Here is a 16,059-nt window from a genome sequence, read left to right as displayed (position 1 = left end):
TGAAAGTCACAGGGAGACCTGCCCAGAGTAACCTTCACCTCCCTTTCATCAGTACCCGGAGCTTCTGAGTCCTTCTCATCATGTCTCTCTTGTTCTTTCCAGTATTTGATGGTGAAGTTCCTCTGCACTCGCCAGGAGTCGGCAGAGCGCTTGGGAGTGCAAGGCTTGAGCATCAGTGGGTACCTCCGGCCTGCGAGAGCAGGAGCGGAACAGAGCATCGTCTGTGCTCACTGCAGAAGGGGCACGGAGGAGAGCGTCTGTGGGGCCACACTGCTCCTCAAGACCCTTCAGTTCATCCAGCAGCTTGCCCACGACCTGGTAGTGTTTCCTCAGTTGTTAAACTTTGTTCCCTTGGGAAAAGTAAATGATGAGTTTGGGGGAAGGAATACCATCCCATAAAACCTGGCCCTGCTGAGGCCATGCAGTTTGAATGAGGATGGCAGGCATCACTGCTGTGATGATGTTGGGAATTTAAGGGGAGCACAGTGTGGGGCATTGATGGCATCAGTAAGTGGAAGACGAGTGGCCTGTGATCACCATCTTGAGGTTTCCTGGAATAGACTTGCACAGAGATCTTAAAGATGCCCAGCTGGGATTGCCAGGGGTCACTGGGGAGCCAGAGCACATTTATGGGATTTATGTCTTCTCTAAGTCCTAGAGTACTCCTGAAGTGTAGGTGAGTTCTGCCTCTTTATTTTAACTCTGAAAATAATAACAGGATTTTTAAAAAGTTGAAATGTAGTTGACTTGTAGTATTAGCTTTAGGTGTACAACATAGTAATTTGATATTTTTATAGATTACACTTCATGCAAAGTTACTATAAAATATTGACTATATTCCTTGCTGTACATTATATTTTTATAACTTAAAATTGATGTTATACCTGATAGTTTGTACCTCTTAATCCCCTTCACCTATTTTTTTTTTAATTTTTTTTTTCCATTTATTTTTATTAGTTGGAGGCTAATTACTTTACATCATTGCAGTGGTTTTTGTCATACATTGAAATGAATTAGCCATGGATTTACATGTATTCCCCATCCCGGTCCCCCCTCCCACCTCCCTCTCCACCCTATCCCTCTGGGTCTTCCCAGTGCACCAGGCCCGAGCACTTGTCTCATGCACCCAACCTGGGCTGGTGATCTGTTTCACCCTAGATAATATACATGTTTCGATGCTGTTCTCTTGAAACATCCCACCCTCGCCTTCTCCCAGAGTCCACAAGTCTGTTCTATATATCTGAGTCTCTTTTTCTGTTTTGCATATAGGGTTATCGTTACCATCTTTCTAAATTCCATATATTCCCTTCACCTATTTTGCCCTTCCTCTCACTCCTCTTCTCACTGGTAACTAGTTCTGTTCTATGTATTTGTGAATCTGTTTCTGTTTTATTATTTGTTTGTTTCATTTTTTAGATTCCACGTATAAGTGAAAGTTTACAGTATTTGTCTTTCTCTGTCTTACTTCACTAGTGTAATACACTCCAGGTCCATCCATGTTGTTACAAATGGCAGAATTTCATTCTATTTATGGCTGATTAATATTCCATTGTGTGTGTGTGTGTGTGTGTGTGTGTGTGTGTATGCCATATCTTCTTGATCTGTTCATCTGTTGACGGACAGTTAGGTTGGTTCCACATCTTGGCTGTTGTCAGTAATGCTGCTGTGAACATTTTGTTTTCGATACTGACTTTTACAGTTGCTAATACAAACACAGTGACAACCCACTCAAAGATTTGTGCAGTCATCACCATAGAGAACATGGCTTATGTCTCAGGAATCACATAGAGCCCTCTCTTGTGTGGGATGCAACAGTGTCTACTCTTCACCTTCATTCTGCTTCATGGCACATTCAGAGACTGATAACTCAGTTTGTATGTGCATTGTTTGGTCTTTGGAGCTCTCCTGTCACAGCAGAAAACAGCAGATGGGAGAGAGATGCATAGATGTAGCAAGAGCGTTTACAGCAGGATTGATCTTTCAGGCTGTGTTCAGGGAAGGATCAAAACAAGCTGCAGTACGATCCTGGACAGTAGTCATCACCACGTAAAGATTCCCTCCTGTCCCAGGTGTCGTATCTGTGAAGTCAGGGAGCTTTCACAGGGATGTGTGTGTGTATGTTACATGTATATATACACTCACATGCATGTGTACACACACACACACATATTTTATAGTTTCACCCAAAAATAGTTATCCACAGATTGTCATTTAAGGGTCACTTCAGTTACGTTGGGATTTTACACATAGGAGAAGCTACCTTATCCCTTAATAATGAGAAGTAAATGAGCTGTTACAATATTTCTCCAAATGAATTTTTCAGTTTTATTTTTTCTGGTCTTTATTATTTTTTAGGTACAGCAGAAGGAAAGTGGCTTAAAATATAAATCTTTTCTGGACTTCGCGGGTCTTGACTTGCAAATCTTCTGGAATTTTTATAGTAAATTAAAGCAAAAGTAAGTCGGAATCTGTTACAAGCTGATAGTCACTTGGGGCTTCCCTGGTGGTTCAGATGGTAAAGATGATAGTCATATAAGCACAACTGAAAACTCTGAGTTTTGTTATTCTAAATGAACAGTTGGGTTCCCCGCCCCCCCCAGGATTTTTTGCTTCCTACTAGTTTATCTTGTTCTGATTTGAAATATTTGGTTATTGTTGAAAATAATATCTTACCTTTCTGTAAAATGCTTTATTTGAGCAGTGTTTTTGCAAGCATTTTGCCGTTTATATTACCTTGTAGTGATAGCCAGGTCAAGTATTATAACATCTTCATTTTTACTGCTGATGAAACGGAGTCAGAAATGCATTTCCTTGCAACAGAGTAGGCAGAGTCAGACAAGGTCTGCGTCTTCAGATGCCATACCACGTACACTGTTCTTTCCTTTCCACCTTTCTTCTGCTCAGTTGGCATTTTTACTGAGCCTGATGCCTAGTGGGGAGAGTCCTTCATAGACAGCTGTGGGACCGCAAGGGAAAAACAACTGGCCCTTTTGCTCTCTCAAGGTCTTTGTCTTTCTGTAGCCCCAGGGAAGAGTGCGTCTGTGCCCAAACTCTGCTTCTGCAGCTCCTCCAGAGCTGCTTCTCCGTGCTGCAAGGAGACGCTCCGGCCGCTGCTGAGGACACCAAGGCTCCAAGCCCGCGCCCTAGGCCGGTGGAGGCTGCCAAGGAGCTCTATGCACACCTGTGCAGTGGTAGGATTGGGGTTCCTCTTCACTGTGACCCTATTCTGGTGGTCTGCGGGGCCTCTCGCTATAGAGAACCAGGGATTCTTTGACCATGCAAACCCAGTAAAAGGTTTATGTCTTTGGAAAATGAGTTTCCTTGATCTTCTTTGAATCATTATTTGGAGTTCAGGATTTAGTCCTCCTCAATGCCTTCCTCCTGGTTTCTGACATACAGTTCTATTATACTGATAGTAATTATTATCACACTGTCCAGTCTTTTTGCCTTTTCATACTGTTCATGGGGTTCTCCAGGCAAGAATACTGGAGTTGTTGCCATTTCCTTCTCCAGTGGAGAATGAGATGGTTAGATAGTTTCATAGACTCAATGGACATGAATTTGAGCAAATTCCAGGAGATAGTGGAGGACAGAGGAGTCTGGCATGCTACAGTCCATGGGGTCATAAAGAGTCAGACATGACTTAGTGACTGAATAAAAACAACATTCAGTCTTTCCTTCGGCTTAGACACAGGGCTAAGGCTGACGGATTGAAGGGAGGAGATGGTAATGATGGATTGAGAGTAAGACACGCAATCATCTGAAGTAATTTTTAATACTTTGCCAAGTTGTGTCTCAAAAGAACAGAGAAATAATGAAAGAAAAACTGGAACATAGAGTCTTTTTTTTGTTAAATGTAAACAAACCAAAAAATAATTCCTTTACACTGCCTAGCTTGTGCAAAGGTATTTCTTTGTTCTGATAGTGCGTTTATGGATTAAAGCAAATATATATATTGTAAGTGAATAGATGAGCTATATTAAAGCTGATTGTTCATTTTTATCAGTGGTGGATAGGTTGGATGGAGACTCTGTGCCCATGGAAATACTGAAACAAGAAGTCAGGAACACCCTTCTCAATGGGGCTGCCATCTTCTTTCCTGACCGACAGACCCGGCGGAATCATCTCTTTACCATGATGGTAATTATTTATGTTAAAAGTGCAGATCCCACTCTTGACCTATCTTGGCATGAAACCTGGTAGTTTTTGTTTTCTCTGATGTCCTCTCAGTTTCCGTTTCCCAAAGGTGTATTTAATACTTGCTGTATGCAAAGTTTTGTGTGGGATACAGGTATCTAAGGACATAGTACTGTACCCAAGATGGGGATGACAGATAATCCCAACCTCCATTTCACAACCTGTTGGATCACAAGGGGAGGGTTTAGTCTCCTTCATCTTTATGACATGCCTACAACCAAGTGTTCTTTTTAACATTTTAACTTTTTATTATGGGAAAATCTAAATAGAGAACTAGACTGAATAATACACATCAGTCCTTCCAACCCCTCAAATGTACTCATCACCTAGATTCAGTAATTACAAACTCAAGCTAAACTTGTTTCACCTATTATATACCTCGCATACTTCTCCCTGTACACCATTATATCAAAGTAAATCCCTGACTTATTCGTTAGTATTTCAGTTTGTATCTATAAAGAAAATACAGCTAAGTTTTAATCCTCAGCTGCATCCTCTCACCCAAAATCATGATTGAGTTGGAGTTATCCTAGGAATGAAAGGATGGTTTAACAATAGAAAATCAGTCAATGAAATCAGAGAGGAAAAAAATCATATTGACAACTACAGAAGATACTTTAATAAGATTTAATTCTGATGATGACTAAAACAACAAAACCCTTACAAACTCCCCTAATCTGGTGGAGGGCATGTATCTAAAACCTACAAAAATCAATGTACTGGCCTTTGGATTACTGACTCATCCCTTTCAAAATGAGGTATAAACCAAGGGTGCTTACTGTCACTGCTTCTCTTGATATAGTATTAGAAGGCCTAGCCACTGCTGTAGGACAAGGAAAAGAAATTTAAAAAATAGCAAAGAATAAAACATACAATCATTATTAGTCTGTTTAAACAAGCAACTAAATAGAATTACTGAGAAGGGTTGATGAAGAAGACAAGATGCAGCATTTTAAAAAGGCATTTCTGTATGTAACAGCTACTTAGCACATGGAATAGAAGTGCCCCATCAGATGCATAAAGCCCTACAGAAACAAAAAAGGGAGTAAAAGAAACATAAAATGTGGTCCCTGTTGCCAAATGACTGCAGTACAGTTGGGGACACTGCCACAAGGAAGAACTGACCCCAAGTTGCAATAGGCATTTTAGAGGAGAAGTCTGTTAAGTGGTTGAGGAAGGTTTCAGAGAGGAGGGAGGATTTTTTGTTGTTTTCAGCTGTCTACAAAACATGCATATCAGCTTGAGGATTCAGGTTTTTTTTTTCCAGTTTTACTGAAATATAATTGACATACAGCATTGTGTAAGTCTAAGGTATACAGCATAAAGATTTGACTCACATAAGTCATGAAATAATTATCACAATAAGTTTAATTAACATCTATCATCTCATATAGATATAAGATCAAGGAAATAGAAAGAACTTTTTCTCCGTGTGATGAGAACTCCTAGGATTTATTCTCTAGTCCACTTTCATATGTAACGTACAACAGCGTCTATCACAGTGGTCATGTTGTACTCTACACCCCCAGTACTTATCTATGTCATAACTGGAAGTTCATACCATTTGACTACCTTTATTCAATTCCCCCCATCCCTGCCTCCAACCTCTTTTTCTGAGTCTCTTTGTTTTTGAAGTATAATCGACCTACAACACTATATTATTTCCTGTTATATAACATAGTGATTCAGTATCTCTATACATTTCAAAATGATCACCACGCTATGACTTGTCACCATATGAGAATATTATTTAGTTATTGACTGTATTCCCCACACTGCTTTTCATACCTGTGACTAATCTGTAGCTAGAAGTCTGTAGTCTTAGTCTCTATCATCTATTTCTTTCCTCATTCCACCCCTCTCAGCTCTGGGAACCACTGGTTTGTTTTTTGTTTCTATAACTTTGTTTCTGTTTCATTATTTTGTTCATTTGTTTTTTGTGTTTTTTTTAAGATTCCACATATAAGTGAAATTGTACAATATTTGTCTTTCTCTGTATGACTCATTTCACTTAGCATAATACCCTCTGGGTCCATCCATGTTGTCACAAATGCAAGATTTTATGGCTAATATTCATACATACATATATGTATATATATTCCACACCTTCTTTATCTGATCATTGATGGGCACTTAGGTTGCTTACATATCTCAATTTTTATGACTAATGCAGCAGTGAATATTGGGATGCATATATCTTTTCTCATTAGTGTTTCTGTTTTCTCTGGATAAATAACCAGGAGTGGAATTACTGGATCATGTGGTAGTTCTGTTTTTAATTTTTTGAAAACTTTCAAAAACTGTTACTGTTTTCCATAATGGCTGTACCAGTTATATTCCCACCAATAATGGATGAGGGTTCCCTTTGAATCAATTTTCGCTTTGTGAGTATAACCTCTGACAGCATCAGCTGACATGACCCATTGGATTGTGGGAAAGTCTCTGTCCCACTTGTTTGCTGGAAGTGTTTACCAGGCAGCTGAGCAAACTTTTTTTTTTTTTGCTAGCTTGTGTCCCACACAGAAAAATAGAAAGAGGACGTGTGACCTTTTGAATGACATTGTTGTCTGTTAGTAGAGCAGCTCATTAACTTTTCCTTTGTCCATCTATCTTGAGGGCTGTATTTTTCCCCTCTTCTCATGCAGATGAATTAAACTGCTGTCCTTTGTGACCATATCTTCTCTCTCCCACCCTCTCGTGCCAGGCAGGGCCTTGGGTCTTAAATTCTCTGGAAATCGTCCCCTGTGCCTTGCTAGCAGTAGATGTTCAATACTTTTATTGAATTAAGAAGAGAAAAAACACCTGCAAAGTAACCCATAGCCTCATCAGGGGGTTTGATTTCTGTAACTGTCACCATTGGCTGTTTGGACTTACACAGAGAAGGCTTAGATCCTGTTTTAAAAAAAATAGGAAGCTCATAAAAAATGTTCTCCATCTCTGCCCCCTCTTCTCAGGATGGCATGCCCAGTGATAAAAGTATACATCTTTTGGAAGTCACCTTCCTAAACATTTGCATCAGACTTTCTTGCAGGAAAGCTTTAATATGTCAGCTTCAGCAGTGAAGAGAAGTAAGCCTGCCTGCCCTCTTTTATTTAGGCAGGGAGTTCTGCTCCCTCTTAGCACTAGGCCAGGTCTCAGTCCAGCCCATGAGGTGGTCTGCCAACCACAGCGTTTGTCATGTTTGGGAACAGTGGGCCATGGTATTTCGTTCTGCTCAAGGGCTCTGGAACTTCCATGGAGTAGATTTCCTGAATGTGCAGTTTCTTGTTTTCTAGAAGAATGTCACCGAGCAGGAACACAAACAGTCCATGCAGCTCACTTTCCGCTCTCTCTGCACATATTTTAGGTAAGTTTATAATTCTCAATTGTCCGATACTGCCGATCGTCGCAACGTTGTTTTCCTGAGCTCTCTCTTCCTTTCAGGTGCTTCTGGATTAACCAGGTACTTCCCTCACTCAGCCAGGTTTCTAGAGTGAGTTATCACTGGCCTTCGACGTGACTAAAAATAGTGGTAGAACGATAGTCTTGTCAAAAGCTTGCTCCAAGTCCCAGTCACTGTAAGACCATTTAGAGTGGAGCTCATTGGGAGTCTCCTTGAACACTTCAGTTTCTACATAATTTTTGAAGACAAAAATAGAAGCCACAGGAGTTTGGGCTAAAAGCCCAAATATGTGAAAGCCCAACTGCAGAGGCACAGAATGGTAGTTCAGCAAAAAGTGTGCTGGGAGCAGTAATGTGGAGTGATGTAGCAGTGATGTGCTACCTGCTTTGACTACCAGAGAAGCTTATGGGCCTGTAGGTTGCCTTATTGGAGGTATAAAGTCTTGAAAAGGGAGGGGATTAAAGCCTGAGCTGTGTGCAGGTAGACTGTGCCTTGTATGGACACTAGGCTTAGAGAACTCTGTAAGATGTCTTCAGAATCAAGTATCAAGAATGATGAAAGGACCTGGGGCTCATGTGAAGAACCTTTGAAGATGCAGGAAATATTCAGCCTGGATTGTCAAGTCAGCAGTCGTGAAATTAGGTGTATTTCCTATTGGTGACCAAGGTGATTTATTAATCATATTTATTCCCTGGCATCTTTTCTAAGGACTCGAAGATTTATGGGCCTGTGCTTACATAAGGATTTGTGGATGGACAGTGGCACAGACCCCACTGGGACCCTGACCCTTTTCTGACTCAAACCCCTCACATGCCATAGAACTGACACTGAAAACTTGCTGGGTTCTCTTTTGAGATAGAAAGCATGAAAATCCTCTTCCTGACACGAGGTGTCATGACTGTTTTATGTCCTTCCAGTGATAAGGATCCTGGCGGCCTTCTGCTGTTACCTGAGAAAGGCGACCTGGCCAACATGGACATCAGCGAAGTGCTGGCGGTCATGAACACCCTGCTGTCTGTTGCCGCTCGAGAGGTAACCGATACCACTCCATTTCCTTGGAGTCATGGCTCCTTCCCCTTTAGCCCTCGTTTACGGCGTGACTGTAATTCCATGCCTGTGAGCACAGAGGTTCCCTGTCTGCCTTTGCTCCAAGTCAGGTGAGGGGGCGCTCCCCTGCCTGGCCGTGGTTGGCCTGCAGTAAGCGCCCGAATGTGCCCGTGAAGACTCCCTTTGAAGAAGAGGAGGGTATTTACCAAATTCCCCATGGTGTCAGTCAGTAAGCCCAGCACAGAGTCATGTTTCTGTGGTGTGAATTCTGTGGGAAGTCACGTGTAACTTTTTAAAAAATTTATGATTACTTTGCAGATTTGCAGACTGATCAAATCTGAAAGGAAGTTCTCTTTTCTGTGCTAATGATTTTTAAAATACTTTTTTCATTTTTTTCTTTTTTAACATGAAGGGGAAAAGCTTGAGAAAGGCTTTTTGGAGGAGGTGGTACTAGAGCTCCTCATGAGCCCACGGATAGCGTCTGACCAGGCAGAGAGAGAGGGGTATTCCCGCTAGAACAGCATGTGTAACCAGTGACAAGATGGGGAGGAGCCAGTATTTGAAGAGGAGAGTGATCATGGCTAGACTTTGAGCCTGTTGGGTTTCTGGTCAGGCAGGACTTCCCGTGACCATGTCTGGTTGAACACTCAAGCTGAGTCAGTGCTGGGAGTGGAGATTTGCCATCATTAACCACCCAGTGCTAGTTGGAGCCATGAATGTCGGTGTCCTCTCGTCACCGGTAGGCATCTATGTAGATAGGGTGGCCAGGAGAGTACAAAGGCCCGGCAGGAAGAAATTCAGGAGAGATAGAAGCAGAGCGAGGAGAGAGTTCAAGGACAGTAGTCAGCAGAGCCTTCAGGACTTAGGTCAAATGAGGAGGCTGTCTCTAGGCAGTGACCAGTGCCTTTGAGGGCCAATAAGCGAGTGGTGGGGCCCAAAAGGGAAGAATGACAGGGAGGGGAAAGGCAGGGACAGCAGGTGTGAGCAACTCTTTCAAATGGAATACATGTACAAAAAAGATGTATGTTGATGGACAATTTATAAAGAAGCGGCTACTTTAAGAACCAGAATGTTCCCAGTATTTATGAAGTCCGTTCTCACCCGCTGTTCCCTTCCATGGGTCACCTTCCTTCCTCACCAGAGGGAACCATTTTAAAGTTTATATTCATCATACCCTTGTTTTCATTTCTAGTTATCCCTACTTATTAGCAGGCTTGTTCTGCCTGGTTTGGGCTTTAATGGAATCATATGGTGTACAGTCTTCTGGGACAAGTTTTTTTTCACTCAGCATTTTTGAGATTCATCCATGTTGATGTATGTGCTACAGCTCACCCTCCTCCCCCACCCTTCACTAGTTCACAATATTCCCCTTACGCATCTGCTATAATTTATTTATCCACCTTATTTTGGAGGGATGGTTAGGTGGTTTCCAGTTTGGGACATTTACATGGAAATAACATATTTTGTGCTTTGTAGATACAAGAATTTATCTCTAGAGTTTAGGTGATTCTCTGGAGAAACTGGAGGATAAAGGTGATGGTTAGAGAGCCATACAGGGATAAAGAATTGTTTTGTAAAATGGGTGTTGTTTTTTTTTTTAATTTTTTAGTTTGGATTGGTGTATAGCTGGTTGACAATGCTGTAATAGTTTCATGTGCGCTGAGTCACTTTAGTCATGTCCGACTCTTTGTGACCCTATAGACCGGAACCCACCAGGCTCCTCTGTCCATGGGATTCTCCAGGCAAGAATACTGGAGTGGGTTGCCATTTTCTTCTCCGGGGGTTCTTCCTGACCCAGAGATTGAACCCATGTCTCATATGTGTCCTGCATTGGCAGGCGGTTTGTTTACCACTAGCACCACCTGGGAATAGTTTCACATGAACAGCAAAAGGACTCAGCCATACATATGCATGCATCCATTCTCTCCTAAACTCCCCTCTCATAACATTGAGCAAAGTTCCATATGCTATATAGTAGGTCCTTGTTGGTTATCTGTTTTAAATATAGCAATGTATCCTAAAATGCGAGAGATTTGATTGAGGGCTCAGAGGAAGGAGCCAGAGAAAAAAGGAATTTTTGAAGATGAGAGAGAGGAGGAGAGACAGAAACAGAGAGAGGTGAGATAACTGGGGCGTAGGGTCCGTAAGGGGCAGAAGCGGGGTGGCACACAGAGTCGGAATCGTCTGTAAAGGGTCTGAGAAGCCAGAGGGCAAGAGAGGAGTTTCCATGCTGCCATCTTTCTCGGTCACTTTGGGGTTGAAAGCTCTCTCATAACTATTCCCCGCTTGCCTAGAGCCTCCTCACTTCTGACAGCTGCGCTCTCAGCGCGTGCAGGCTGCGTGCTGCAGACACTCTCCGTTTGTCCCCCCCCGTGCAGTGTGAGCTGTTGATGGTCGACGGCGCTCAGAGGGAGGCGGGCTCTGTGCTCTCCTCCCTGTTCTGGTCTGTCCAGGGCAGCCTGCTCGCCTGGTGCTACCTGCAGCTGAAGAGCTCGGACTCCGGAGCCAAGGATCTGGCCGCCGACCTCACTGACAGATGTAAGTGTCAATACAGGACCCATGAAAACAGATAGGAGTTTGGGTTTGGCTCTGTGTGTGCTCTCATCTCACTATTTCATGCATGTTGTAGAGTGTATGTGCTTTTCGTTTCATTATTACAAATCAGATCTGTCTTCAGCTTGTTGTGTTGTTTTTTTTTTTCTTTTTTCCTTAAAATTGAATTCTGTAGCATGTCTTTGCTCTGAGTTTCCTTTCTGAATGTGGTAGTGTGCCGAAGTGTGTTTATTGAAGGGCTGCGTCATTTCACAGCCCAAACATCGCCTCTGCAGTCACACAGCACTCTGAGTTGGTACCATCCTCTTCAGTCAAGTGTGTCCTCCCTCTTTTAATCAAGTTATCCAAAAAAGGAAGTCTCGAACTTTCAAAATCTAAGGTACATGTGAGCACTTCTGTGATCCTTGCTGATGCTGAAAATTTTCAGATTCATGTCCCATAAATCCCCAGAAAATCATTGGAAACCCAGCAAGTTCTGAGAATTTGTATGTGGAAAAATCAGTTCCATCAAACCTGATCTTGGAGCTGTGTCAAAAATGCTTACAGTATTGCGTCCTGGCTCTTCAAGTTTGGCCTGTCGAATGGTGTACCTGGAGACAGGCCCTTTGTAAACAAAGAGAAAGGCAGATCAATAACTGGCTTAATCAGCCATGTACTTTCATTTATAAAAATCATACCTCCACCCCATTGAAAAGTAGCAAAGACAAAAAAAAAGTCCCTCACTTTTAAGAGTAAAATTCTACTGAGGTTTGCAGTGGTTTTCCCTCCCAGAGGAAAACACTTGTAGGACACTTGATGGTCTCATGGACTTCCCTTGTGGCTCAGCTGGTAAAGAATCTGCTTGCAATGCAGGAGGCTTGGGTTCAATCCCTGGGTTGGGAAGATCTCCTGGAGAAGGAAGAGGCTACTCACTGCAGTATTCTGGCCTAGAGAATTCCATGGACTATATAGTCCATGGGGTTGCAAAGAGTCAGACACGACTAAGCGACTTTCACTGATGGTCTCACAGTCTTTCTGATGAAGTCCCTCCACAGCTCCTGTGACCTTCTCCAGCTCTGTCCTTGATGGTCACCAAGCAAGTGATGTTTCTACCATAGAAACTATTAACTCTTCTCCTTATGTTTTGGCAGATGTGGGGCAGTTTCTGGCACGCATGAGAGTAATTTTGGAATCCCTTTTGTCACAATATAGCGGGAAAGCCATCGTAGAAAAATTATGTAACTCGGTGTTTTCGATGGCAGCTCGCCAGCTGGTAAGACAGAGTGGCAGCCGTTTGTAAGAGGCGGGAGGCGGGGTTGGTCATCTGCATCCCTGGCTGACTCCGAGGCGGACGCTGAGTGCTTCGTTCATCTTCCTGCAGGTGATCTTTCTGCTGGACTTTTGCACACTGGACATTTCACACTGCACACTCTTGAGAGAGTTCAGTACCCTGACAGAGCTGCTGAAGGAGCTCTGCAGTGACGCCGATGGAGGGGTGAACAAGGTACCTCGAGCTGGCCTTGAACGCGCCTTGTAGCCCCTCTCAGGAGCACCGTGCCCATGCGTCACGAGACAGATCACTCCGTACAGGTCTACACAAATAAGTTGCCTCTGGAGGAGCTCCCTCTGTCTTGTCAGTATTTTTTCAGTGTTAACTTTACCAGTGTTGGTTTTGCCAACAAGGATAAATGCCAGTCTGGGTTGATTTGACGTGGTCAGCATTAGACAGGAGACACCGAAGAAGCTGTACATAGATTAATTTCATCATTGTGTGGCACATGATGTTATATAAAAACCATATAAATGATTAACCAGATTGAAATCCAGAAGGGAAAATCTGTTGTTGAAAGGCAAATTAGAGGATTTGTTATTTAAAAGCATTTTCTCCCTTACTCCACTTGACAGGACTCAAAGTTTTTTCAGTGTCTTATTTGGATCTCACAACTCTGGGGAATTCAAAGGGCATATATTTAAAGGCCTATTTTAAAGAAAAAAAAAGCAAAGACTGAAAAAAGGAGGGAGAAGACAGGATAGGCTCAGGTTTGCCAAATAGGGGTGTCAAGTCTTAAAACCACTGGAAATTCACACTAGTACTGGTTTGTAAGAAATAGTTCTCACAGATAGTCATAATTAAAAAGTAAAAGCTAATCGGAGTTACTGTAGTGCAGTAGAAACTCCATATCTACTCTGCTGAATAAACGTATAATGAATCTTGGTCGATATGTATAGATGAGAACGTCAGGTGGAGTTTTAGCCCATGTGGTGACTTGTGTGGGGGTGTCAAAGGCTGCCATCAGGGGTGCTGATGCAGGGCACAGCTTCCTGTGTGTGGATGGATGTAGAGTGACAAAAACCCTCCTCTCTTGGCTCGTTTGTCTGCTTAGCTGGACGTTGAGACGTGGCAGCAGGAACGCCCTGTGGTGTTGCATACGTGGACCAAGGAGTCTGCCCACAACTATGAAAATAACTGCCATGAGGTGTCTGTCTTTGTCAGCCCAGGGGCAACCTATTTCGAGGTGGAATTTGATGAGAGATGTGAAACTGAAAAAAGGTACAGCTCATCTGTTCTTTTTTCCCCAAGCAATAATGGATCAAAAATGAGAGAAGGAAAGTGATAGAGGTTGTGCTTTCACAGGTATGATTATCTAGAATTTACCGACGCCAGAGGTGGGAAAACACGGTATGACACAAAAGTTGGCACTGACAAGTGGCCCAAGGTGAGTGGTGTTTCCAGAGAATCATATGTGGCCTGTTTCTGCAACGGTTCTCCTTTTATCAGCCTCAGGGGATAATAGAGATAACGGTCTTTGAAGGGAAGTACTTATGTCACGCTTTTGTAAAAGGAAGTGTTTATATCAGAGTTTAGCACCTGTTTTGTAATTAATTTTTTGGGGGGTACAACCATGCTATATCACATTGTCCTGGTCTATATCACATTGTCCAGAGTACATGGCGAATTGTTATCCTTAGTCAGAAGGGCCGATCGGTCCAGGAAGGCCCCAACCGTGGTGGTGAAAGCCAGGATTCCCTCATAGTTAGGGCCACATGGTCTCTGGGGCTGGGAAGTAAAGTGTTGCTTCACTGTCAGCAGTCTTGGTTGGGAGCAGAGGAGCAGGCAGGATGGTCTCTGGCTGAGTAAGTGGTGGGCAGATGGGCATCTGAGATTTAGGAAACTGACCAGCAGTTTTCAGCTTTGCCTCTTCATGAGGTGCAGTGGTGAATTTTCTGTTTCACCACTCCGTTGTTCATTTCTCTGTTAGTACTTTCGGAGGGGGTGATAAGACGTGATGGTGAGAATTATAGGCCAGGTTTAAATTTAAACTTTTTTGAGTCAAGAAGAACATGCTTCTTACTGAAATGCTGCTTTCTCTATGTGGTTTGACCCCATGACTTCTTTGTTTATCTCTAGAAAGTGACCTTTAAGGCTGGTCCCCGGCTGCAGTTTCTCTTCCACTCCGATAGCAGCAACAATGAGTGGGGCTACAAATTCACCGTCACTGCCTATGGCCTGCCTGATGTCGCTGTGTCTTGGGGGCTGGATTTACAGCTCCTGGTGTCCCGGCTGATGGGACGCCTCGCTTCCCAGTGCATGGCGCTCAAGTCTGTGCACCGTAAGTCCTGGAACTGTCCCTTCCCTCCTTGCCACAGCTACACTAAGAGCAAAGTGGTACCCCTGTCCTGTAAGTTGTCTCCACATGATGGCACAGCAAGGGGACTGATAAAATTCCCTCTCAGTTTCCTTGAAACCCAACCAAAGTAAAATGTCCCCTTGACACCAGTTTCATCAGGTTGCTTGACTCAGGCACTGGGGCACAGCACCAGGGCCACAGTGGTTTCCCTGTCTGTGGAGGACGAGTCAGGGAGGGGCTGGTTTTGGCAGCACTGTCAGTTTTTTTGTTAAGTTTTGATACCCTCCAACAAGAAGGCAGAAATTCAGAATAAGTTAATTGTATATTCTCTGATTATGTGACTATTTATGTGAATATGTGTGAATATGTGAACATGGATTTTACCTTAAAGTGATTTCTTCAATTTATGTGTTAAATTCATCCAAGAATGAATGAAACAAATAGAATGAAGCTATCTAGTGTAATTTTTTTCCTGTATAATTTCCTGAGTTTTTCTCCTTTTTAAAGTAAAAGATCGTAGAAAAAATTACATAATGGAAAAAGGCTAAGGGGAAAAGCCATTTTTAATCCTAATACCCAGACATGGCTATTATTAACATTTTAATCTATTTCTACCTTGTCTTTTTTTATTTGTTTATTCATAAACGCGTATATGGTGGGTATTTTTATATTACTATTATTCCTTTTCAGTTCAGTTCAGTTGCTCAGTCCTGTCCAACTCTTTGCGACCCCATGGACTATACAGTCCATGGAATTCTCCAGGCCAGAATACTAGAGTGGGGAGCCTTTACCTTCTCCCGGGGATCTTCTGAACCCAGGTCTCCTGCATTGCAGGCGGGTTCTTTACCAGCTGAGCCACAGGGGAAGCCCAAGAATACTGGAGTGGGTAGCCTATCCCTTCTCCAGTGGATCTTCCTGACCAGGAATCGAACCGGGATCTCCTGCATTGCAGGTGGATTCTTTACCAACTGAGCTATCAGGGAAGCCCTTTTACAAGCTTAAGTTTAAAAATTATGGTCTCCTGTTATACCCAAGAGATGGTTCACATTCTGTTTCCAGTTTGCTTCATGACTTAGTTATTTCAGAGGGACCTGTACCTGAACCTGTCATACAGAATGGCAGCTTTTCGGGACTGCCTAATGGTTTCGGTTCACCAGGGTATGTGTTTATGAAGGATCACAATTAGGTTCTGCTAAATGTGGATAAATTCCCTGCAAGTCTTAATGCCCAGGTTTTTTTTTTTTTTAAGCCTTTCCTTCATCAGTTCAAAGT

General features: G+C 42.9%; 1 protein-coding gene across 2 annotated transcripts in view; it reads left to right on the top strand.

Moving 5' to 3' along the window:
* ZZEF1 (zinc finger ZZ-type and EF-hand domain containing 1) overlaps positions 1–16,059 on the top strand; it is a 92,466-nt gene that overhangs the window by 30,378 nt on the left and 46,029 nt on the right. Inside the window, exons 13-24 of one of the 2 annotated variants that reach the window (XM_020882059.2) lie at positions 103–318; positions 2,356–2,456; positions 3,022–3,191; positions 4,007–4,140; positions 7,476–7,543; positions 8,497–8,611; positions 11,005–11,164; positions 12,310–12,431; positions 12,540–12,662; positions 13,543–13,709; positions 13,794–13,875; positions 14,568–14,769. In XM_020882059.2, coding sequence (XP_020737718.2) covers positions 103–318; positions 2,356–2,456; positions 3,022–3,191; positions 4,007–4,140; positions 7,476–7,543; positions 8,497–8,611; positions 11,005–11,164; positions 12,310–12,431; positions 12,540–12,662; positions 13,543–13,709; positions 13,794–13,875; positions 14,568–14,769 — 1,660 coding nt within the window. Of the gene's footprint in view, positions 1–102; positions 319–2,355; positions 2,457–3,021; positions 3,192–4,006; positions 4,141–7,472; positions 7,544–8,496; positions 8,612–11,004; positions 11,165–12,309; positions 12,432–12,539; positions 12,663–13,542; positions 13,710–13,793; positions 13,876–14,567; positions 14,770–16,059 lie in introns of both variants that reach the window. The other variant, XM_070478894.1, reaches the window with a different exon arrangement.

This window comes from Odocoileus virginianus, chromosome 17, assembly GCF_023699985.2.
Source record: "Odocoileus virginianus isolate 20LAN1187 ecotype Illinois chromosome 17, Ovbor_1.2, whole genome shotgun sequence".
NCBI classification, from domain to species: Eukaryota; Metazoa; Chordata; class Mammalia; order Artiodactyla; family Cervidae; genus Odocoileus; species Odocoileus virginianus.
The sequence above is the reverse complement of the archived record's forward strand: the minus strand, read 5'-3'. Positions and strand labels throughout refer to the sequence as shown.